At 37.9% G+C, this 26,072-nt stretch overlaps 1 protein-coding gene across 2 annotated transcripts in view; it reads right to left on the reverse strand.

Annotated features, from left to right (window-relative positions):
- Window positions 1–31: 31 nt before the first annotated feature.
- Window positions 32–26,072, reverse strand: part of sntg1 (syntrophin, gamma 1) — a 30,624-nt gene continuing 4,583 nt past the window's right edge. Inside the window, exons 2-20 of one of the 2 annotated variants that reach the window (XM_044218909.1) lie at window positions 22,120–22,275; window positions 22,016–22,029; window positions 21,347–21,396; window positions 19,163–19,297; window positions 17,159–17,215; window positions 16,914–16,971; window positions 16,787–16,830; window positions 16,318–16,359; window positions 15,903–16,005; window positions 15,210–15,292; window positions 14,761–14,891; window positions 13,740–13,869; window positions 10,013–10,051; window positions 8,290–8,406; window positions 6,025–6,096; window positions 5,277–5,429; window positions 4,993–5,085; window positions 2,072–2,182; window positions 32–1,953 (exon numbers count right to left, since the gene is read on the reverse strand). In XM_044218909.1, the coding sequence (XP_044074844.1) occupies window positions 1,771–1,953; window positions 2,072–2,182; window positions 4,993–5,085; window positions 5,277–5,429; window positions 6,025–6,096; window positions 8,290–8,406; window positions 10,013–10,051; window positions 13,740–13,869; window positions 14,761–14,891; window positions 15,210–15,292; window positions 15,903–16,005; window positions 16,318–16,359; window positions 16,787–16,830; window positions 16,914–16,971; window positions 17,159–17,215; window positions 19,163–19,297; window positions 21,347–21,373 (1,578 nt within the window). In that variant the 5' untranslated portion in view covers window positions 21,374–21,396; window positions 22,016–22,029; window positions 22,120–22,275 and the 3' untranslated portion in view covers window positions 32–1,770. Of the gene's footprint in view, window positions 1,954–2,071; window positions 2,183–4,992; window positions 5,086–5,276; window positions 5,430–6,024; window positions 6,097–8,289; window positions 8,407–10,012; window positions 10,052–13,739; window positions 13,870–14,760; window positions 14,892–15,209; window positions 15,293–15,902; window positions 16,006–16,317; window positions 16,360–16,786; window positions 16,831–16,913; window positions 16,972–17,158; window positions 17,216–19,162; window positions 19,298–21,346; window positions 21,397–22,015; window positions 22,276–26,072 lie in introns of both variants that reach the window. The other variant, XM_044218908.1, reaches the window with a different exon arrangement.

Genomic DNA, 26,072 nt, shown 5'->3' on the forward strand with positions numbered 1-26,072 from the left:
CACGTGAAAAAAAAACCCAACCACAGGTGAGCCATATAAAAGGTCTTATTTATTAATTTATTACACAGCATATTTGTTAATAAAACATCTGCAAAAAATAAAATAAACCTCACTCTCTAGATCCTGTGTTATAAGGGTATCCAACCAAGATCATTTTAAAGCACAAAAGCATCACTCAGACTTTCTTTGCATAGACTGCACCACCATTTGTTTCCCTCAGACACTCATGTCAGCTTAACAAACCCGCACAGTACCAAGCACTTTACTGACCCCATTTAATTTGCTATCCTCTAGAGTTTACTTACCCATGGGCCTCTTCTGTTTGGATTCTACTTTGTAAATGGAAGGTAAGAGCATGATTAATTGCGTTAATTGACCTGAACTCTTTTTGAATATGATAGTTTAGTTGTCCCTCTGCTGCATTTATAAACAGTTTAATATAGAGTGAAGTTTACAGGGGAATCCTTAAAACCTTTAGAGGCCATGACGCTACATATTTCTATTTTCCCCATGGTGTGTTTTCTCATTGTCAGTGAAAAGTTATCATATTTACAAGCTGAAAAGTCAAAAAAGATAAAATATTCCAAAAACACACCATAGCTGATTTTATTCTTCTTAAATTGGTCCATAGAGTAAATAATGAAGAGAGCACGAGGTTATGAGCCTAGTCCTCTCTGGTGCACATCAAATTAACAAATGCCATAATCCCTACAAGTAATCCCTCAAGTAATCACCATCATTCATAATTCTATGAGTTCATTTGAATGTCAGTGTTTATTTACAGAATCAAGTTTGGGAGAGAAAAAAATGCTATAAACATGATGGAAGGTGTTTCTAATCATGTTTAGAGTGGTATTGTCAGATTATGGTAGCGTGGATGGTGAACCTGATTATTAAGTGTCATTCTTCATCCATACAATAAAAACTACACTTTCATACAGCCTGTCTATCCATTAATCCAGGAAATAGTTATATTCTGACGTCAACCTGTGAGGATGACGTCATATACAGAGAAAAATAAATGAGGTTACTCAGAATATTCATACACAAACCCATCTAAAGCATTCATTTCATCCAGCAATACTGCCAGCAAACGTCTGTGTAATTAAGTTGAGCCAAAATTCATATTCAGTATCAGACTGATGTTGCCATTTAGCTTTTAGTCGGATTTTAATTACACTCCAGTGCAAATGTAGGTAAACGTTTTCACCTCAAGAACACAAAAAAATGGAAATATAGAAAGCGTAATTATCCTACGTCATCATATCAAGTGTCCAGACAAATCCTTGCAGAAGTTCAAGTGATGTACCGTCTGATGTGGAACAAAAAGGCTAAAATCTGTTTCGTTTTAACTCTTCAAATCTTGAATAAAATTACATAGAAAAGCAGACTACCTTGGGAAAAGAACTGCATTTTTCTTTGTGATGTGTTGATTATAAGGATGACTGAGGATCAAGAGAAGGACAAATTCACTTAAAAACATTCTTTGAATCACACATTTTGTGTCCTTAGTCTTTTTGGGAAGTTTCTCAAAGTAGAGGTTCTTGTTTAGGTCCACAATTATTCCAGAAATCCCAGAAATCTGAAACTACTTCCAAGGTATCAAGTATATCACTCCCAAGGAGGTCTTTTTTTTCCACCACTGTATACAGCTGTCCTCCATAATGTCAGAATTTGAACATTTTCCAGTTATCCTGTCCACCATTTTAGGCCATGGCCACAATTAAGTGCAGCGTACTTTTAGAAGGAGTCTGGGGAGAGCAGCACCTGTCAAGTGGCGTATTTGAGTTTAGGTGTCTGTGAATTACATGAGATACTGGAAAGAGAGGGAAACCCAGTGGTAGTCGCGGTGCCTTGGCTCTCCACAAACATCGGGTCCAGGCAAGCAACTTTGGCAGCAAAAAAAGCGTGGATACAATGAAGCACGGCGAAGAGGTTTGAGAACTCCAGCTCCTGAAAGAGAAAAAAATCAATACTCAAGCCATTTTCTATAATCTTATTGCTTTGAAATTCTTGTTGAATAACCTTTTTCCTTGACATGCAGCATTAAATATCTCTCAAAGTGAATTACCTTTGCTTCAATAGATTTGGAGTCTTGATTTTGGAACAAAAACTTGATCTTGCTTTTTCCATCATCAGATGATCCTTTTAGTTGGGAGAACTTGTATCTCCACAGTACTGCCTGAAATTTAGAAATGACAAAGATTTTATGAATCTAACTTTAAACTTTAAACAACTAAAATACAACTATAAATCTTTATTTACTGCAATCTAATTTGTGAATTCCTTCTTGTGTCACTATTTCATGAATAATTCATGTTAAAATCCACATGGATCCAGTGAGAAATGGGGCACGTCAGCAGATCTACCAGATACCAGTCGTTGTGAGATATAAACTTGTTATTTTTGCCATTGGGAAATTTAACAAGCCACAGCAATTTCACCTGAAATAGCAGAGCTTCAGTGATTCAATTAGTGTTGAACTGAATAAACAAAAGCTGCACGGTGAGCCAGACGACAGTCAGTTTCCAGACAGACTCCTCAGGTAGACAGCTGGCCATGCTTCTTACATGAATATGTATCTGCTCAGTACATACTGCAATACTGTGCTAACTGTTCCTGCCACTGTAATAATTACTGTAACACCAATCGGATTAATTATGGCATACGAAATTATTTAACATTAGTTTAACATACCATACACAAGAAATATCACTGTGACATTTCTTGAACTTGGCAAAACATCTTTTTAAATCAGAGCAGATATTCATGAGTGTAACAGTCACCTCTCCAACTTTCCAACTTTCCTCTAAAAGCCAATCTGACTCTGCTCACCGTGACAGAGGCGATGATATCACCATCTCCCTCATGTCAATCACAAGCACATATCTGTGTTGTGACCTACATGGAAAAAAATTCTCTTAATTCTGTTTCCCCATTGGGTAACTCAGCGTCTGCAATGCTCAGTTTTATTTTTGTCAAAGTTATATTACTGTTGTTGTGCTATAATGCATTGGTGGTATGTAACTAACATTAGGTGCTATGCTATCTTATATCTTATACTTCTACTTTACTACATTTTAGAAGGAAATATTGTCCTCTATATTTTACTCCACTACATTTATGTGACCGCATCGGATATATGTTACTTTACAGATTTTGATTTCACATAAAAAAGCAATGATAATGACTAAATAATAAAACATATTGACACATTGCTCTAGATTAAATTACCCAACAGTATAAATTAATTAAATTAGCTCCACTTTGACCAGCTACAACATTAAACTAAGGTTTAAACATTAATGCATCAGTAAAAATCCAATATTACAATATATAACAATATAACACTGACATCGACCTGTATCATGAATAAGACCTCTTTATTATTTGTTTTGAGTATTTGGTTTGTTCTAGATATTTGCTTTATTCATATCAGGTTTAGATATCGTATTTTCTTCTGCTAGTTATTTGTTTAGTTTACTTAGTTTTGTTTTGTAAGAATTCAGATATAAGACCAGTATGCACCTGGGAGGTTTTTTTTACCAGAGCAACAGAGGCAGCACTCGCTATGATTTGTTTGTTCTGTGTTTGCTAAATAAACCACAAGAAAATGCCAAAATATCTGAATGGACAATGGATTTTTCTTGCTTGTGTTCACTACATTACTATGGTACATGAGCGGCCTTTTGATTTCAAATTTGATTCAAGTTTGTACTTTTCTAGTGTGGTGTTGCCACTTTTACTTGAGTAGAGGATCAGAATACTTCTTCCACCATTGCAATAGTGCAGTTAACAGCACGGGATGATTCGTAATTTCTGCCAATCATTCATGTGCTATCATGTAGAATAAAAAAGGACTTTCCTACACACCAATTCAATAGCTCGCTCTAAAGTCTCAGGTGTCAGAGCTTCTTACCAGATGATGAACCCTCTGAGTGGCTAACTTGCTCTGTGTAAAACCATCATTTGATATATAAACATGTTGTGCTTCAATGAACAGACTATACTACAGTAAGTGCATTATCTATTTACCCATTATATCTTTACCCACTTATACTGAGCAGGAGCCTATCCTTACACCCTGGACAGGTAGGCAATCTACACCTACAGCAATTAAGAGTCACCAGTTGACCATGTCTTTGGACTGTCGGAGGAAACCATAGGCATGGCAAGAACATGCACACTCCACAGAGAAAGGCCCCAGTCAGCTGGCAGGTTCAAACTCAGAGTGTGTAAGACAATACAGTAAATGTCTTGGTACTGTCATCCTTGTTCTTTATGTTCCAATTAAGATTTATTTTTAAATGTTGTGCTTTAACTGGAACATTGCTGCTTTTGATAAAAACTAGAGCCATGGTGGAACATCTCACTGGATCCTGAGCCAGCAGATTACAGCTCAACTTGTCGAACAGAGTTATATTTGTGCTGTTTCCGATTGAAACTAATTCTGACATGGTTTTTGAAATTTGCCAATAACAGCTTTTAATTACAGAGTAATCCCACCCAGTGTATTGTCTGCAATTCCACTGTACATATGGATTGTGTTTTGTGCATTTCTCTCTGTAAACAATACGCTGGCAACATTTTTAGCATCCTTGGGGGACATTGTTGCTTCACATTGCAGGAATTAGGGCCAAAATCTTAGAGAACAATATGGCGGTGCTTGTGTCCTGCTCATCCACATAATGAGCACCAGTGGAGTAGTCTGCATGGCTCTTAGACTTGGGGAAAGGCCAAAATGAACTGCGGGCAGGAGTGAGAGGTTTGTGCTGGGGGGAACCAGCCGTCAAAACAAATGTGCTCATACTCCCAAAATGCACACAGTGCAGAATAAGTTAGTAGCACCAAAAAAGAAAAAAAGAAAAAGGGAGGCTGAGGCATCATAATTAGCTTCATCTCACTGTGTACAATACAGTTGTCTGAAATCACCCACTGAAAGGATCTCTTTTCCATATTTTTATTGATGATAACAGCCTGCCCCACACTCACCTTTGAAGCTGCATCAAAGCACACAAAGCCCATGCTGAAGTCAACTGTAAGTCCCATAAGGTGGCTCTCCATGATACAGGCATACGTTTTACACTACAGAATAGGAGAACAAGATGTTACACGCAAGAGCTACACAAGGACAAGGACACAAAAGCAGCTTTTGCTCTGCTGAAAATGTCATATGAGCATTATCAATCTTTGTACTAAAACGGCTGAGCTGGAACCGTGTGCTAGATTAAAATCATCGCAATTCCTTGCACGTTGCCTACTGTTCAGGTGCGGACCTGTATCCTCTCCACCTCCAAGAAAGTGGCCATCTGAAAAGCCTTTTCCCAGATCAGCAGCTCACACTCCAGTTCCACGCTGAAGAACATGTCCTCCCCGCTCTCCGTCTGGACGCTGAAGCAGTGCTTCCTCTTGTCCAGAAGGTCATTATCCTAAGATAAGACAGTACGGCTGCCATGCTGATCAGGTACAGATGGGCAGTGATGTGGAGATAAGACAAAGCAACAGCAATGCAGTTTTCTGAAGCTAAAGGGAGGTTTATTTACTCTGACGACAGAGTAAAGACTGCAGACTGCAGCTTTATAAGCACTTTTCTCTATATCCTCAACACCTACATGAAGGTAATGCATATATATGCAAGCTGAACCACACAATGTTTTACACTAATGTGTCTTTTTATTGCTTTATGTAACCCAAGTGACACAGTGTAATAGGTATAGCAGTGCAGGTCAACTTATGTTTGATTTAATATGTGAATCTATATGAATTCGATTTGCCATAATGACTTTTGAGATGATGAATTGCAGATCAGTTCTCACAATCACATTCAAAGTGACCTCGCACCTGCAGAGAATGAACAATACAATCTGAACCTTGAGTGTCTCTGAGGGATTGAAGCAGAACACATCCAAATAAATCAGTGAGTTATATGAGTGCATTCCTCAATTGTCTATTTTTTGTCAATGTGTCCAGTGTGATAGTTGCATCTATAAATGTTCAGAAATGAAATAGAAAAGGCAGCCTTACCTTTAAAATCTTGCACATTATCTCATACACAGTAAAGCTTTTCTCTGCTCTTGTCCAGTCCCATGTTGTTACCTGAAAAATGTACACATTTAATGTCTGATTTGAAGAATGGCTCTGTTAAAGGGGAAGAAAGCAGAAGAACTGTCCCTAAAAGTAAAACTGATGCATGTTTGTACAGTTGACTCATTTGGAAATACTTTTAACTAAAATTACAATTGACCGTTTGCTAAACCCCAACCTCCTTAGTTACTATTGCTATGCCTGTCAAGCTCTCAGTTTACAGTGATATACCACCTGAAATTTAATTGTCATTTTTTTTGCAACTATGGTTGTTCAATTTCACACAGAAGTAAACAAAATCAGACCGTGAATTTAGTCGGCTGAAATGACAACTAGCAGCTTTTACCAGCTATAGCTAGCTAGCGTAAGCTAATGCTAACACTAAAACTCTGTGAGCTAGTTAATGATCCATGTAGAAGACATGGAGATTTAGGAAGAGCATTGATCGTGTATTGCAGGGTAAAGCTACAGTCCTAATATCATAATACAGTATTATAAATAAAAATGTAATTAAACCCTGCATAACCCTTAGATGGTTTGGATGCTTAGAAAAACAACTTGGACGAGCAAGACGGTGGCTAGATTTATACTTTAATGGTTGTATTTTGAAACAGTATGATTTACTTTTACAAGAGAAAAAGATTTGACGATGAGGAATAACCGATGAGTTTGGCAAATGAAACGCTAACCCAATCTAACCCAAGTTTGGCCAGAGTTGCTGGAGTGTAAACTGTAAAATACTCTAAACTATGATATACTGGCACCTTGGCTCCCACACAGTGGACAGGTATTTTTCTAAGGTAGCTAACCTGTAACCCATGGATGTACAATAAGACCTGGATACCAGACCCAAAGATGGCGCCTATTCAGTCCAATAATAATTTCTCGCCCAGTGCATACACCTTAAAAGTTTCTAGCTTCCGGGCTTACTTTCGGGGTATGCAGCCCACTGAATATGCACAGTAGTGTTTCTCCAGCTGGCCCCGCCCGCGAGTTCCCGCTCGGCAAATAGACTTTACATTGTGATGATGTCATGGATTTTTAAATTGCTTTTCTCGGCTCGAGGAAAGTTTTACAAATATAAAACCTCCATGGATCAAAAAATCATAATAGAGAGAGTCATAATTGACCTTGTTTGCAGTTTGAGGTATCCTGTCAACAGAACAGACGTCTCTTTTATAATGGTGACCTATGGGGAAAATCTTTGGGCCACATGGGAAAATTTCGCTGCAACACTGTGAGTGGCCGCTGGGCAAAATCCAGTTCTTATTATACATCCATTCTGTATCCCCATAATAAGTTAGCTAATGACATGCCCCTTTCCTTTGGAAGTACATCACTACTGTAGGCAGGAAGCTAGTTAGCTAGTTATTGTGCATGTACATTGGTGTTGAAACCACGTAATTGTCATTTTAATATGAATTGTCAAATAAAAAAATAAAAAACAACAAAAAAAGCCAGACATGCTAACATTTACAGCTTACGTTAGAGCAGAAAAACACATTGTTTAATGCATTCCTTACAATTTGGCTCTTGTGTTTTTGGTTTTGGAAAGGTAATAAAAAGACACCACCCTCCAAACACATAAATATTAAAGATAGCAGTATTGCTCTTGCTACAGTCCCATGCACACCGCTTAAGCATATGGAAAAATGTTGACAGGCCTGCCATTTGGTTGCTACGCTATGACTGGACAATCACTGTTCGGGGTTTAGCGAACGGTCAATTATTGATGAATGGTGAATTCAAAACTGTCATATTGTCACTTGAGGGGAAGGTAACTAGTCTTCAGTAATGAAGAAGCTTGTCACATCGTCTGAACAAGCAGGCTCGTATATTCCACCATCCACTCACATTAGCATTTCCCATTTATATCAGCATATTCAAGTTGAGCAGGCAATTCCAGTTATCTATCAATCTTTTCCCATCTCCAGTACCATCGACGGCTTATCATAATCACTTAAGTGGCTGGCAGAATGTAAACAGATTTAATGATCATCATCAATCAAGAGGAAGATCAATGCAGCACAAATGATTATGAGCGAGCTACTTCCTTTTTTTTCAAACAGGAAAGCATTTTCTCCCTCAACAATATATTAACGTCAAATGAAAAATCTCCTGTGGAGTCAGTCGACATCAGTTCAAACACAAAAGTTTGATGGTTTAAAGAAGTTGGTATAAAACAAAAAAAAAGTGAAAACTTACAGGAGGTGCTGAAAACTTGAAGAGTGAGGAACCCCTCAAAGCGAGAAACTTTGGTGAATACATTCGGTCCTGAACGGAGTCCTGCTCCTTCTCATCAACCCAGCCCATGTAGATAATCTATCAAACAGTCAAAAGACATGAGACATGCGTATATGGGCATGAGGGATGTGGCATGTAATAATAAGGATCATAGGAAAAAGTAGGGGTGGACGGTATGGAAAAAACAGAAATGTAACTTTATATCACAATGTCATAATATTTCTCTAAAAATCAACTGAGAAATTGTTTAAAGGCCTTGAAAACCTATTTCCTAAATCAGTTTCTTACTATGAACAACAGGGTCCTGCATGAACACACCATTTTCTGCCAAAGTTACAACAGTTTTCATTAGGGGTGACTAGATCTATACCTAAAGACCACGCACTTTTTTGGTATTGACTACTTGTATTGATACTCAAAATAAGAGTATCAGTACAAGTGTCAATACCAAAAAAAGTGCATGATCTCATGTTAGATGAAGTTTTGGGCACATGAAGACTCTTCTTCGTGCATGCTGAAGAGCAGCTGTTTTGTGCACAGTAAACATTTATTTACTAAAATATATTTTCTTTTAGCATGAATGCGATAAACTAATTAACTGAGAATAGAAAAAAAACTAAAAATGTTTTGTAATTCATTTACTGGTAATAAAAATGTCTTGGCAAAACAGACAACAGACCCCCCCCCCCCAGTTTTTGTATTGTTGCTTATTTAGTCATGAATATTTAATTTTACTGAGAAATACTTGAGATGTGAAACCAAGTTCTCAGGGGCTTTAAAGATTAACCATGCAAGTACGTCTGCTTTTGGTTTATCCAGCAGATGAAATACCTGACAAATCAAGGTACTTCATCACAATAATGCAAAATTCATATAAAAATCCAATATTATCATTCAGCACTCTTGCGCACTGATTTATAACATTGCCCACAATGGTCTAATACACACAGAGGTACTTAAGATGTAGCTAAAATGGTATAAACAGTATGGAAAAACTGTCACAGTATGTATTATCATATTGCCCACCCCTACATGAAGGCAAAAGGTATAAAATTAAGTATTCAGGAGTAAAAACGAGGTCAGACCAACAGGGAGATGAAGAGAAAGAAAGCAAAGCGTCTTCTGCCAATGTTCTGAGACATGATTTTAGACATCAGTTGTATCTCACCATCAGTACTCATTAAAGTCAGAGTGATTGCAACACAAGTAAAATGTTTGTTTGCTTTTCCGTTTGGAGTTTTTTGAGGGATGGCAAAACAAGCCAGTGAAAGATTCGGGACAAGCAGTCGCGTCTCATGCCATTGAATTTCTTGAATGAATTATCAAGTGAGTTTGCCCGTTTTTGTGAGGCAGGAACCAGAATAAATAAGTAACAAAAAAGAAACCCGCCTGTTGCATTTACTCCCCATGTTTAGACTGAAAGATGACACTGCGGGTTAACTGACTGAAGGCACTTAAGTTGTTTTCTGATCATTTCTCAGTGGATGGACTTTAATGATGCAAACACTCTCCTTGCGTTGCAATAGTTGGCAAGATGAGGCTGCGTCCTTTCTCTGACTGACTGACCTGGTTAGTTACTTCTTGATTTTTGAGATAAGGATAAAATGCACAAATTAAAGTCAGTCAAAGCAAGAAGAAAATCTTAACAGCAGGAGCTCAGCTGCTGCCTGGAGAAACATCTTACCTGTTGGTTAACTGGAAAATTTCGGTTAATCTTCTTCACCTGTTAAATTGAACAAGAACATCAATAACTCATTAAAATATCTCCTGCTAACAATCAGACACTAATTACTGGGAGAATTCAAAATAGTTGTGGGACCCCTGTAGGGACTCACAATCCGTCTAAGAACAAATAAAGTATGAATCACAGTATCCACGCTAACATGTTAACCACAGCACTGAAGCAATACTGTTAGAGCTACTTCATTTATTCAATGCATGCAAATTACAAAATGAGATAGATAGAGTCATTTCCACAAGGACCCGAGGCTGTTCCTAAAAAAAATCCATTTTAAAAAATCCATTCTCTCTGTGATAATAAAAGCGGGGGAAACTACTGAGTGAGCAGTCAGGCTTTAAATTAAAACATTCTGCTCACATCACAGGTATCACTCGCTCCTAATCCACACTATGCTATCAATATAACTCTTTCTTAGCAGCAGAACACCAAATTAAGCCATCCAGACTTGATCCCGTCCTCCTATAGAGGCGAGAACAAGTCACAGCTGCTTATTTTGAAATGTTACTGAAGTTTCTGCCGAGGGAGGAAACAAGATGTTTTTTTCTAGTGGAGGGTCTGAAAGGAAACAAGCCAGATAATTGTCAAGATGTGAGCTGGGTTTGGATATATAGGAGCAGTGACAGCGGGTTTGTTCAGATTCAGCTGTGAGTTGGTGTGACCAATCACAGTGACTGTAGGTCTAACGCACCTCTGACACAAATCAGGAAAAAGCCTGTGGGGGTCCAGTTCTTTAAGTTATAAAACAAATCATGAATCTCTTACTCCATCTGAAAATACATACAGGAAAACTTTCAAAAAGTACCTAAAGTATCTAGGAACACTTACTTTATAAGCGTTGTACTTGAGTAGAATTGTAGCTGGTGGTACTTGACTTCGGTATTTCTGTTTTGAGTGATTTTATATTTCTAATTCACAGCATTTCATAGAAATATTGTGTTTTATTCCACTACATTAATGTGCCAGCTGCAGTTACTGTACTCTGTTTATTGCTTTTTTCATTGCTTATACAATAATATATAACATCATACTCCACGGCAGTTAGCTCCTATACTGTTTTATCATATCTGCTTTTTGTAGTGTGATGCACCTGTTACTACAACCTTTGTTTACCAACCTATCATCCCATTAAGATCTAATTTTCAAGGCAAACCTGAGGACATGTAAAATAGTGCAAGATACTGAAGAACAATAATATACAGGTCAGAATTTTAAAAAAGATGCAAAACATAACGTGAAATAAAGTAATAAATAAATAATAAAAAAAGTAAAAAAATCATTCAGTTAAAACAAGTAAGTTTAAAAACACTGAGGTTTAAAAGTCCGAACAGTATCATACTGTGGAAGTGCATTGTAAATTTGATACAGTTCATACATTTTTTTCTACATATACATTTCAACGATAGTAATTTGTAACATTGTAACACATTGTATATATATATCATTTTTCACTAGTTACTAGTTAAATTGCAGATTAACATTTTACATTTGTGGAGCACAGAGAGCAGAGTGGATTCCCTCCTCCATCTTCGCTCAGAGCACTGGAGGTTTTTTTATGACGAATGGTGCAATATCTGATTACAAACACCTCAGTTCAAGTCTGTGACAGTTTTCCAGGAAGGACTGAAGCTGCTCTGCAAGCAAAGGATGACACTACTCTTTATTAGGTCCTTGATATTCATATATTTTTAGGTGTTATTTTTTGTCTGTTCAATTAGTGTTCATTAATTTTAATTTAAAAAAAAACAGATGGAAATTTGATAACACAAGCTCCTCAAATACATTCTCTAGTTTGGGGGGCTGATCCTCAGAATGATAAATCAATCAATAAATCACTTTATTTGTCCCTAAAGTGAAATTGGTTGTGCAGCACTGAAATGAAAACAGAAAGCACATAAATACAAAGTATTACAAAAAATAAGTGCAAACATAGAGTGTGTAAGTTAAAAGAATTTAAAAATAAGTTCAGTTATGAGTAAAAAATATGAAATTGTAAAATATGTTATAATTTATACCCTGATTGGGCAGATGTGTTGAAAGAGAACGAATAAAAGAGTTAATTTATATTGGTTTTTAGCCACCCTAACTGCGTGGCTCTAGGTCTGTCAGTTGGCCTTTGGTCCTGACTGAAATATCTCAACAACTACTGGATTGCAATGAATTTTGGTTCAGACACTCATGTTCCCCTCGGGATGAATTGTTACAATTGGTGATCCCTTCACTTTTCATCTACCGCCACCATCAGGTCAACATTTCTGTTTTTCCAATACTTTGGTTTATGACCAAATACCTGCAAATCTAATGATATTCTTATCAGCCTCAGTTGTACTTTGTGTTTATTGCTAATTAGCAAATGTTAGCTAAACTATGATGGTGAACATAGTAAACATTACACCTGCTAAACATCAGCATGTTAGCATTGTCATTGTGAGCATGTTGGCATTTAGCTCAAAGCAACACAGTGCCAAAGTACAGCCTCAAAGAGCTGCAAGCATGGCTGTTCACTCTTTGTCTTGTTGCTAAAGCGACAGCATTTTCTTTTTATGTTTCAATTCACTTTCTATAATTGGAAGCATATTCTGAACTGTCAAAAGGACCCTGTATGTTATAAACTGAGGTGAACAGTGTGGATGCATGACAACATAAAATTCAGGTGACAATAACAGATGTACTTCTTTAAAAAGAATCCAGGTAATTGTCTGAAAAATATTAAAGCTTATTATTAAACAACATCGCTGATGGTTCAGCCATATCAAAATCATATGTATTATTAAATTATTCCTAATTATTATCCTACATCCATCTAGGTTACTAGCTCACTCACACACCTCAGTAAATGCCAAGGCCAGAGCAAGAAATATACTCTCGATTGTTGAGGCCATTCTGGTAGTCAGTGATCAGTGTTATGTTTAGCACATCCATCACTTAGTCCACTCCAATTAACCAGAACTCCATTATTCCCCTGAGACTCTCTCTCTCACACACACACACACACACACACACACACACACACATACAGCCTCGCCAATGAACACATAATAATTACAAATCGTTATTTTTCACTGCTGCTTGCTCCATGTTGTATTCATGTCATGTGGCGAGCCAACACTACTGCCTGCCTATGGCTTACCAGGCTCTCTGGAAATGTAATTTATAGTTTACTGCATGGAAATACACCTAAATATGTTGATAAATGTGTCAAAACAAGACACTTTTTGTCAGGTTTTGCATGAGTCACCACACATGATAGACATTGTTAGCGGTATTTGTATTTGACCCCCTTGCTGAGCATCATCACCCATCTGGAAACACAGAAACATACTTTGGGGTTTTTTTAGAGCTGGAAAAAGATGCTCACAATAAAAGAAAGAATACAGCATTGTTATTTCTTGGTTTCTTGCTGCCTCTTGCTATCATTATTGTATAATGTTTTATGGTGAATTATAGATAATAGGTGCATGGGTTTAGCTGGGGGGAGTTAGTGTAGTACACTGCAATCGCTGTTACTGTGACCTCAGGCTCTTAGAAATAAGTGTGTACTTTACTCAAAGTGCGAAAAGACATTAGTATGTGTCTACTTAATGTCATGACATTTGCAAAGGGACACAAATTGAAAGTCTGCTGCATTAACACCCAACCCAGTATCTAACAGGTGTTATTGTTTCATACTCACATTGTGCTTGGTGAGACTGGAAATGTTGTTCGCTATTGCCTGAAGCCACTCCAAGCAGTCTTCAGCTGTGGGAAACTGCACAACTCCGCTGCAAACTCCGTCCACAGCTATGACCTGGAAAGCATTTTTCCTGAAAGAAGTAAGAGAAAAACAAAATATCATGGGATCATGTAATAACTCTTTTGATTGATTTACAATGCTTAAGGAAGGTTTTGGTTTGCATTTATATCAGTAGGGGATGAGAAGCAACTTACAAAGACTGGAAACTTACTTGCAATATGTAATTTCCTCAACTTTACGCCATTATTCCATTTCATTTCATCCTAGCATGTAAAACTCTGGGCAGACTCTTTGAAAACTCTTCCTTTCTTCCCACTTAACACTTCTCATCTAACATGTCTGTAAAAAAGCCATGTCCTTTAAACATACAATAATTGATTTTTTTTCGACATATCATCACCTTTTAAGTTTTCAAAACAGAGCCTACTAAATAAATACAGTTTTTACTCTGGCCTGTTTTGAGTCTGAAGTGATAAAGATGTGAAGTTTATCTTCATTCACTCATAAAATAAACTGAACCTATTGCCCACTGCATGGCTAATCAATCTAAAAAGTTATGAGATCATTATGCAATTTTCAGTTAATGGGCTAAAACATGCCAAACCACAAGTGTGGTCCATTAATCCACAAGATTACTGTTTCTATCATCCACAGTGTAGCAAAAGGTAAATGTATTTATTGACAGCTTAATTGTTGTTATGTCAAGCATCCACTATTCAGTAGGTCTGTCCTTAAACAGAACTGTTTTGCTTATTTAACTGCGTTTAAAGGGATATACTAAATAGCAGAAAAAAAGAAAACTTTTACAGATGAAGGATGGCAGTCTGCTCCATTTGAAAACCCGCAAGCATTTAAGAAGTAAGAGATCATAGCACTACCGTCCTGTAGAGCCTTATGGGGAGATACCAGCTCTGTGAGAATAAACACCTCTGACCCTTCAAGATGAAGTCCCGCAGCTCACCTGCAGATGTCAGAGCCCGGGATGTACTGCGACAGGCGTGAGTGGAGCAGTGGAATAAGGCGCAGGTCCACCCATCTTTTCTCCCAGCGAAGCCCCGGGGATGTGGGCCAGGATGAGCAGGACAGCGTGTCCTGCAGAAGTGTGGAACGCAATTTAGAAGAGCTTGTCATTTCCCACCTCGCACATTTCAGACAGTTGACATGTGAAGAGCTCGAGCTCTGCTGCTGCGGCTGTTGTTGCTGCAGGTACACAGGCAGGCTGAGCGAGCACGAGCTGCACAAGAAAGCTGATTCACCTTCCTCAAAAGATAAAGATAGAGCATCCTGGGTTATCAGCGAGCTGTGACAGTTGCATGGAAACAACTTTCTGGCACTGAGAACGCTGCTGCATGTTTGCAGAGGGACAGTTATAGAATCAGTCAGTCAAACAAGAGACTAATGAAAAAGTACCGTGTTGTTAGGATGGTAGTTCAAGTGCAGGCCGCTATCACACAGAGGAGAGGAGGTCCCACTACTCTGGTCGCTGGGGATGCCTGAAAGTACAGCAGGGACACACAAAAAAAGCCAACAAACCCTCCAAACTCAGAGCAACGCCTCCATCTATTTCAAGGCAGTGAATCACGACTATCAACAAAAGTGTGTTACTTTGTTCTCCTCCACTGTAGGCTCCTGCTCTGTGCCAATTTGTATTCAGTTGACTGGTTGGATGGCCAGTCAACCTGGCCTATATACGCGTATGAAAGGATTTTATAAAAGCTTTCATGTCTGATGACGGGCTGAAGCTTTCCCATGCAAAAGCAATCAATTGCACCACAATGAGCAATGTCAATTCTCTCAGTTTAGTCTTTAGCATCTTTTGTGAACCTTGATATGTGTCCTTTTCTCTCTTTCGTCCCTCTCTTTAGCAAGAAGGCTTCTTACTTTAGTGCTTGTCAAGATGAGCAAGTCCAAAAAGTGAAGCAACTGAATTATATTTCTTTATTTTTCTCAAAGTGTCTCTTCAGGCTCCAGTTTATTGTCACCAGGACAACCAATCCTTGACAGAAAATAACACCAGCTATAAATAGTCTTGGTTAATTATTTTGCACTGCAGTAATGGTGATTATATACTTTAGTTAAAGAGTGTGTGAAGAGGTTTCTTACATGTGCAGTCCTCACACAGGGGCAGTTTCAGAAAGGCTGGAGTCTTCTTTAGGAAAGAGACTGTAAGAGTCACTTCTTCACCAGCATTTCTCAAAACCTGGACCTGGAAGGTAAAAACGCGAGAGCATTTTTATTGCAGGAGCTGTAAACTGTGAGATTTTCTGCAGGTTGCTTGCTGTGATGAAACATGGTGTGCTAATGTTTAACTAAGAACGGAAAGCCAAGATAAGAGATTTACACAGACGCAGAAGTTATGCTCTTTACACACATATTTCTTGCAGTTACATTAAAAGGATGAAACAGAAACAACTGGCTTTACATGTCAAAAAGATACAAATCATAAAGTGAGACAAGATAAGCTGCTGAAAGAGCTGTTGCAGTGTAAGAAAATATGAGATATGAGTTGACAGCTTACCACTTCCTCATGGCGATAACTTCTAACGTTTATTCCATTTATCTAGAAACAACAGTAACAGGGTTACCCTAAATAATACTGCTGGCATCATATCACTGGTTCTCTATCTGGAAAATGATTAATGAGGCAAGCACAATAACTGTTTTGGCATCTGTGCTGAAAACTGTAAACAAGAGAGTTACATCCACAGTTGCCATGAATACAGAACATCTTTGGCCGGCTTGTAAATGTTTCCTCTGCATCATATGAGCTGCGAGAGATGAGATGTGGGAGAATTTTTTTTTTTTTTTGCTGAAATACATGTAACAAATGAAAGATTTGGGATGTGACATTTACCTATAGGGATGCATAATTATTCCACACAGTTTTGTGGGCATGTGGCACATGAATTATTAAAGATACAATATGTGTTATTTTACAGCAGGATGAGATGTGTAAACAGGCATTAATGTGAGTTCTGGTATTTTACCTGAAGGATGCCGTCTCCGATGAAAAGCAGCCCAGAGAGTTCAGCTGGAAACAAAAAAATCACTTCAGTAAAAGCAAACTAGAGGAGTAAAAAGGGAAGGAGTTGTAAAACCTTAACTACAATATACCTTTTTGTTCTTTTGATATTTTTGATATCACAACAGGGATTTTATGCTCAGCTCCACCCTGAGGAGACAAATTGACAAATTAAATACAAAGGTTCAGACATAGAATGAGACAAAGACACTTGAAAGCAACCACATTTTCTGTAAATGCCTAGCTAATGCTGTTTTAACAGTTTGACAAGAAAACAATCAATAACACTTGTTCAGAAGTTGGGAGGAGCAGCCTAATCAGTTGGGATCTAAATTACCTTGATGCTCAGGCCAAACCCTCCAATTGTCTGCCGCCTGATTGTTACAGTCCTCTCCTGGAAGAGATGCAGTTAGAGCCAAGAAATGAGTTCAGATTGATGCTGAACCTGTGGGAGCTCTTACAACACAACAAGTGGGAAGGGTTGCTTTTGTCAGAACTAACATTTAATCATATTAAAACAATAATAGTGTTGATAAAATGATGCAAGATAAAACCTCAAAAGTTATACATCCTTATTTGTTTCAGTAAGGTGCATTTAAAAGTATCAATGTAGCTTATTTTTCCAATAATAGTTATACATAGGAAGCAGTGATAATTCAATATTATCATTTTTAGACTTTCAGTCGAATCATATCGTGATGATATGATCTTATCATGTTCTCATTCTGCAAATGTTGTTTGTACAAATGAATGATTACGAGCAACATTTACATACATTAATTATTAAAGGAACACTTATTCACTTTCTTGGTGCAAGTTACATGAGAAGATACCACTGTCCTGTCTAAGCATTAAATATGAAGCTGGAGCCAGAAGGCGATTAGCTTAGCTTTTTGATTTGCTTAGTACTTCTATTCCTGTGTGCACTGATGTGATAGTGAGCAGCTGTAACGAAAGAGTTTCCCCTCGGGAATCAATAAAGTATTTCTTATTCTGATTCTGATTCTTAGCATAAAGACTGGAAACAGGGGGAAACAGCTAGCCTGGCTCTGTCCACAAGTAAAAATATACGTCTACCAGCACTAATTAACATGTCAAAAATAAACATGCTGTAACTATTTATTGACGAACAACAGTTTATCACTCTCCACTGGTTGCCATCACTGTGACAACAAAACTCCAGAAACTGCGCCTGGCTGTTGTTCACGCACGTAACTTCCCTGTAAACATTTTTACATTTCTGTTTGTGTACTGATTAAATAAAAAAGATATACTGTGTTAATGAGCTTTAGAGGTGCTGGTAAGTGTATTTTTTAACCTTGGACAGAGCCAGGCTAGCTGTTTCCCCCTGCCTCTAGTGTTTATGCTAAGATAAGCTAATCACCTCTTGGCTCCAACTCAGCGCATGGACATGATGTTATTAACCTCACCTCAACTACTGGAGAATAAGAGTACTTTCCAAAATATCTTAAAGTTTTTGTTTCACACATGTAACACAAGTGGAACACAGTTAATTGCTTTTAACATACGTTTGATACATTTTTATGTGATTTTGCATACATTTGCAATATCATGATATAAACTGGAAAATATCCTTATTTATCACCCAGCCCCAGCTGTACAGTACATTAATATTATCAGTCACTCAATTGACGAAAAACAGTGCATTACCACTGACATTATTTATATCCATCCAAAACTATGTGAGACAATATTTTGAAACATTTTTAACAAGCTAGTGGTAGATATATGTAAAATGACAAATTAAGTGTTAACTTTTTGTATTGGTTGTTGCAGCCTGTGGCTCTAATATAAAGATGTTGTTGTTTCATATTGATTTATATTGGGAATTTGATACTGCATTTCCAATATAGGTCATGGTCACCGAGACTAAAAAGTCTGCACTAGGGCTTCCTGACATGCTAAGGTTGTACTAGCATTTTCCGCCCTTTCCGTTAATTAGTAATCATGTTTCAGAAGACACAAGCGCTTCCTCCATTCTGCCTTTTTTGAGAAAGGTCATGGACTCGGGTCTCAGTGGAGTTTTTTATGAGAAACTGAATGTATTAATATGAAGAAAACAATGACAGACGTAATGACAAGTGTGGCCTAAAGATTACACTCTATACACCGTGATCCAGTAGGAGAATCACTACTTGATAGCGACATTTGATTTATAAGGAATAGATTAATTGATCTAGATCTGTCATATACGCAGACCTGTATCTTTGTGCTGTAACCTTCATTTATTGTGCAGTACATGTTACTGATTTCATTGTATGAGCATGTGAAGCGTGGCATGTCAGCATTCAGTTATTGTGAGACAGACTGGGTTACTTACACTTGAATAAAAAGGCTCTCCTGACACACAGATGACATCTTGTTCTTGAATGGTCAGAATATCTTTGGCCAGGTGTAGTCGAATATTAAACGGCTCCTCATTACCTTCTTGCATCAAATAAATCCCAGTCTTTGTCTGTGAACAGTCACAAAGATAAAATCATTCATCATCCCTCCATGACTAAATTAACTGGCCATGAAATGAAATGTCATTGAGAATACTCGATGCAGGATGAACATGGAAATTAGGATACAGAGTTTTGGCAATGTCTTGTTATTTATTTATTTATTTTTACTACTTTCCTTTTTAATGCTAATGTTGGAACAAATAACCATATTCAGCGTTCTGAGTAATAAACACACATTTAGACCAAAAAAAACCCACAAGACAACTGTTGATTTATGGTTTCAAATAATGAGCAGACTCTCTAAGAAGCAGCTTTTTATGAGTTGTCTAACATTTTGTGCCCTCTGTTTGCTTTGTATACATCCAGAGCTGAGAGAGAAAAAAACTCTAAAAAATTATATCATCATTTACTCTAAGTGTAAGGCTGATGATGATGACAAATTAAGAACCTGTGAAATTAAGTGGCTGGAACCAAGCTCACCCTCTACATTTGAATTTCCCTGTTTGAGGACTGTGTCTGTTTCCAATGATCCATTTAAAACATGCTAATCCGCATAAATTTGCATTCTGCGTATCCTTCCCCCTCCCTGGCTAATTGCAATGCCTGCCCTGTCCTTGACTTAAAAAGGTCTAAATAAAAGAAGCACCTTCACCTGACGAGACTGCTAATAGAAAAAAGCCACCAGTGTCAGCATCCTTGTCACCTGGGATACACCGCTCATCTGTTAACAAGACAGTTGGTTGCTTGGATGCTATTCTTAGAGAGAGTATCTCGACTACAGGTCAAACTTGAATCAAAGTCAGTTTATGGAGCATATTATCTTTCACCCATAATGAGAAATGTGAAGAAATGAGCCTCAGCCTGCAGCTGCAACATGAGAAATGAAATGAGGGACGCATTAATTCACATTATGTGATGTAATGTGTGTGCGAGAGTCATTAGCCGAGCAAAATGAGGGTAGTAGTGCCGTAACTGTATGTAGCTGGATCAGACAGCCTCTCACATGGTTGAGCGTTGACCTGTTGTAGTGCTCACATTGTACATAATTAGTCTTATCTCTGACCCTGTTTTATGTTTCTCTATTACTCTCCCCTCCAAACACCCCTCCATTATTTTCTATGTCATCTCTGATCTGACTATTAACACTGTAGACAACACCGGCTCTGCAACGACTCTGTCTAACCCAGGTTTGAAGTAGTGAGGGGAGTAGTGGAACTAAGTACCAAGGACCCAAACATGGAGAGGGCCCTCAAAAAGTCTGGTATCAAAAGTTTGCTTTTATCTGCAATTTTGAAATTTTTCGTTATTAGCGTGATAAGTAAAATATTACTGTTGGCTGACTAAAACGTTTGACAGATTATTTCTTGTATCTAAAACAATATTAGACCTCCCCTCCTAAGAAAGGTGCACATGGCTTAGTCCACTCCTGGGGTGGGTTGGACAAAAGTTTGTCTGTCTGAGGACTTTGAAGCAATCATGTGATTTAAAAAAAATTAAAGTAAAATCAGGCAACTGAAAGAAAAAAAAGAAAGTCAGGAGCAAGAAAGAAAACAATCAGAGGGAAAGCAGAAGTTTCAGAATGGTTTAATATCAGTATGTAACATGGCTAGAGAATATTAGAACAGTTAGCTTGCTGATAAATGAAGCAGCATTGGCCTCAATTTGAGAAACAGCCACAAAGGCTGCAGGTCCATCATCACCATCGTCTCATGTTACTGAGGATGTCAGACAAGGTGAGTTCATAAAGTGGCTACTAAGAGTCATTTCAAGCAGTCATTTACTGCAGTTTACACTGAAAGGAGCAACACTAACTTCAAAAAGTCTGTTTTACTGTATGTGTTTACTTGTTGATTCAGTTATTTGTACAGGTGTAACAATGGATGTATTAAAAGGGGAGAAGGAGTCACTGAGGCTGCATATGTACGGGGCCCAGATCTATGTGCTATGCATGCCAATGTTCTAGCCACATGCTTTCAGGCACATGAAAATGCCAAGGCTGTTTCTATAATCTTAGTCGATCCACTGTCAAAATGTTGCATTGATTGAATCCTACCAACCTCTTCATTTGAAGTCTTGAAATCCATGTGCTACTATGCAGTGAGGGATACTGCAATGGAGAAAAACAAGATTGAGTTAGACTGTGGAGGCAAATGCATAATGACATGACCGACTCGCTGCAGCAAAACAGTACAGCCGATTTAAACTAGCATTGTTAGCAGGATGCCTACTATCATTATAGTTCTGCCCTTCTCATAAAGAACTTAGACAATGGAGAAAAATAGATTTTTCATTGAAAACTCAACAAAAAAAATCCTCATTGAACAATGTCGGGAGAAAACCGGAGACCATTAAGCGGAAGTGAATAATTGATTAGCAAAGGTGAGCACCCAGGTATCCTAATAAATGTTTCAATATCGAATCCAGTGTTCCTGATGGCTTGTCAGAGAAAGCATAAAACTGAGCCACAGTAAGAGAAAATCCCACAATACAGATAACACAACCTGAGTGGTATTGTGACACTGCCAATAAACACCACATACTTTTAAAATCAGGTGACATACAAGTCATCTTGAGGAATGTTATGCGAGAGCCTCATTTACATAAACCAGTTCCACTCAGTTTTAATCAGACACGACTGCCACTTGACTCGACAAAATGAGTACAGAACAGAAACGGCTCACACTTGAATTATAGAACCTGTGCCGCAGGGGGAGTCGGAGACTTACCTCAATAGAAAGGCCCCCAGCTCTTTGTGTGATGAGATCTAGCCATCGAGCAGCGAGTTGATCCCTGATCTATTCCGTAGCAGAGGGCCTTCCCGAATCATGGCTGTCAGACTTGGGTGGTGGGAGAGCAATGCTGTCACCTCTCCTGGCTGGCTGTAGGTGTTGCAGGATTATTCCCAGTGGAGCTGATGCTGAAAAGCAGAATGAGGCTATCGTGTGGTGAGGTATCACTCCCAGCGGGTCCCTGATCGGTGGCTGTGCTGCAGTAATAGGAAGAGGATGTGGTTAAGGTATTATTCAAATAATAAACCCATTCGCAGGTGAGGAGCTGCTGTTGCACACAAGAGCTGAAACAAACAAAAAACCGAAATTTAAATCTTCAAATTCAAAAACAGAGCTGAATATTGTTGATTAAATGCTTCTGACTACAAGTGAAAAGATGTGAGCTACAGTTGCCAGCAACACAGACAAGTGTGATCTCAATACAACCACTGCATGTATGTGGAATGTTAAATCAGAAGCAATTCACAGTTTTATTTCCCAAAATAAGCACCTAGTACAAAAAAAGGAGATTCAAAAGCAAACTCAAAAATATGAATCCCATTCCTCAACCTATGATGAAGGACCCTCTCAAATACCTCACTTGTAAAAACCTGTGGATTCATGTGCACAAATGCCAAAATGCATTTAACTCATATTCTTCCATTTTCTTGGCTCTTTGTATGTCAAGCACAAATGACTCTTTCAAAGTGTTAAATTCCAATAGCACACCTTTGAGAAATCCTCCTCGTTAGTATCTATTGTTGGCTCGATGTCACCTTTTTGTTGAGCTGCAGTGTTTGCCACTATGATCATTGCTCTACAGGATTAACTAAATGTACAGTATATGCATTTCAAGCTACATTTAATGCATTAATCATTGACTCCTGATTATACAGTAAGAGTAGCCTTAATGAAACTTGCAAATGTATTTGTTAAAGCATTGAGAGGGAAGAGAGTCAATGCAAAAACTCAAGAAATCTTCTAGAAGATCAGATCATAGAACGTTGCTTTTTATAAAAGAAAAATCATCCATTTAAAAAAAAAAGTACATTTCCTGAGGCAATTTTACACTTTTGGCCCTTTGACTTTTTTATTTACATACTTTTTTTACTTTAGCTTGGTTGTCTTTGTAATTATGTGTGGTATTTTGTGCATTTTAATATGTTTAGGTTATTCAACTCTTGAATTGTATCCTTCGGCACTTTAAAGTATATTACAGGTTTTATTTATTTGATTATTAGTGCTGAAGGCTGTCTTGAGTGTTGTCCTGTCTGTCGAGCACTATAAGGTCAACAGTACAAAATTTGTTGTGATGGCAATAAAGTTAACTCAAGTTGAGTCAACTCATTTATGGCGATCTAATATGTTGACATACTGTACACTCAGCAGTCTGCTTATTATTATTAATGTATAAGGTATTAGTTTGAACTAGTTCAGTCTAATACAACAGCTCAGCAATGAACCTTCATGAAAGTTATAATGTTCAGCTTGTGTTTTATAGAGATGTTGATTCAACTTTATGATCATTTTGGAGGTTGTAGTTTGCAGTGCTGTTGAATTGTATTGTGTTTTACTGAGCATACATTTAATATTTTTGTAGTGTATTGAGGAATATATCATATTACAGTATACAGAAAAGTATAGTATTACTGCTAATTTGATATAGGGCTGTAACAATTAGTCGATTAGTCATTGATTTATTGTTTTAAGTCATTTTGTGGCAGAAAAATGCCAAAAATCTGTCATTTCCAGCTAAAGATTTTCTGCTTCTCTTCTTATTTGATGGTAAATTGAATATCATTGGGTTCAGAACTGTAGTTCGGACAAAACAAGCAATTTAAAGATGTCGCCTTGAGCTCTAGAAAAATTTTATTTTTTTCACAATTATTTGACATTTTATAGATTACAGATTTTGAACAATTGATCGATCAATCGACTAATCAGCAAAGAATTCGGCAGATAATAATCCATAATTAAAACAATGATTAGTTGGGGCCCCAGTTTAATATACTGTAAAATGTATTGAAATTTCTATTAAATTGTATATTATTCATATGTACATTTATATGAACAAGAAAAAATAGGTGATATATTTTGCAATATTACCGAATAAACTATTATTTATATTTTATATTTGTCTTCAGCCTTTCTCTACCTGCCCCGACACTCTACACACAGAGCTGTCTGCGTCAGAGAGGAGCCACCTCTGTAATGGATGTAACAGAAATCCTGACATCATTTGTCGACCTGCTTTAAAAATGAATGTCTTCACATGGTCAGCTGAAAAATGTGTCTGCGGCTCTGAGACGAGCACTTTGCCTTAGCAGGTGCCCTGCTGTACATCCTGTCAGACGCCAGCACTTCCCTTTTATTTCTGTGAGAAACCAAAGACTAAACAGGCCCGAACCTTTTGTGCTTTTTAAGCCGAGTCAGCGCAACTCCTTTTACAACCACGCCATCAGATATTTTCAGACCTACCAATTTGCCAAGCAATGTTTTTCAAATAACGCTCTTGTCTTTGACACAATGGCAGGAAACAGAGCGAGAGGAGCTGAGTTAGATTGCCTGGATGATGTGGAGAATGTAATGTGACATCTCCATCTCACCTGAGGACAGCTGCGGCCCATACAGGATGATAAATGGCCGTTTGTGCGCGCAGGTGGAGCTGCTGCCTGCAGAGTGCTCCAGCAAATGGAGTTTTACTACACGAAAAATTGAGATGGGTTTCACTTACTGTATGTTCACTTGTTCTGCGACCTGGAACATATGGTGCCTGGGAGTGCAGCTTTTTAATTTGGCGAGTGATGATAGCGGATATTATGTTACTCAAATATTATGGCATCCCAAAAGAGTGCTGCTCAACATCAACAGCGTTATACTGACAAAATTTCACAGGATCTGCACAGTACATGTTAAAAAAACATAATGACATTTCTGTTGGAAGCTGCCAGGCTCCTCTGTTGTTAAAAATGTACACCTTCCTGTATTCTGTATCTTTTAAACACAATCTTCCATCTTTCTGTAGAAAGAACAAAGAACACTAATTATGATTGCTTATTTATTTTTTTTACTAACGCTTGTTATATTGAAAGGAAAACACTCCAATATTTAAATAATGTCTTGATCAATTATCAATTAAGTTTTACCTTTAAAGAAATTAACTCTAGAGAGGCAAAATTTGGAGTATATTTTTGAAGATTTTTGGCCCCTTTTCTTTCGTATTTGTACAATTTTCAAAAAAAATGTCCATCAAAAGTTCCAACAGCCCAGGACAGCATCTTCAAATGTCATGTTTTGTCATATCCGAGAAGCTGGAACCAGAGAATGTTTTTTTAAACCTTTATTTATTCAGGGACGTTTCCCTAAGAGGAAGCCTCACTTCCTCTCAGTGAGGAACAGTTACACACACTCACACCTGGAAGCTGCCAAGTTCAACAACAGTCAGATCTGCTGGCCAGTGAGCAGCTCCACTGGAGTGGTTGGGGTTAAGGGCACCTCAGTGGTGGTAATGAGGCATTTTCACTTTCCCCACCCAGACTTATCCTGCTGGATATTGAACCGACGACCTCCGGGTCACAAGCTTTCTTCTCTAACCTTTAGGCCTCTAACCTTCACTGCCCCTGTGTCAGCTCTACGTGGTTTTAATCTAAAGAATAGTCTTTAAACTTGTGTGGTGTGCTTCATCTGACAATGGTGACTTGGCTTTATTAAACCCAATCCTCAGTCAGCCTTGTGTAAGAGGCAGCTGTTTGAACAGTTCTGTATTTACAAACCACATACTGTATTCAACAGGACCTGTTTTGTGTGCCGCTAGAGGTGCTACTTCTCCTTCTTTTCTTTCAGATTATGTTCAAGACAGATCATTCAGGCAAGATAGAAAGAGTATCTCATCGTGTTTTCAATTCTTTTAGAGCATTTGTCAAAAAATACGTCTTTCATTACCTCGTAAGTCAATAACTGAGCCCCAGTAACAGCCAGCGGCACTCGCCATGCCAGATGCTCATGAATGATAGGC

Source organism: Siniperca chuatsi, linkage group LG13 (genome assembly GCF_020085105.1).
Source record: "Siniperca chuatsi isolate FFG_IHB_CAS linkage group LG13, ASM2008510v1, whole genome shotgun sequence".
NCBI lineage: Eukaryota > Metazoa > Chordata > Actinopteri > Centrarchiformes > Sinipercidae > Siniperca > Siniperca chuatsi.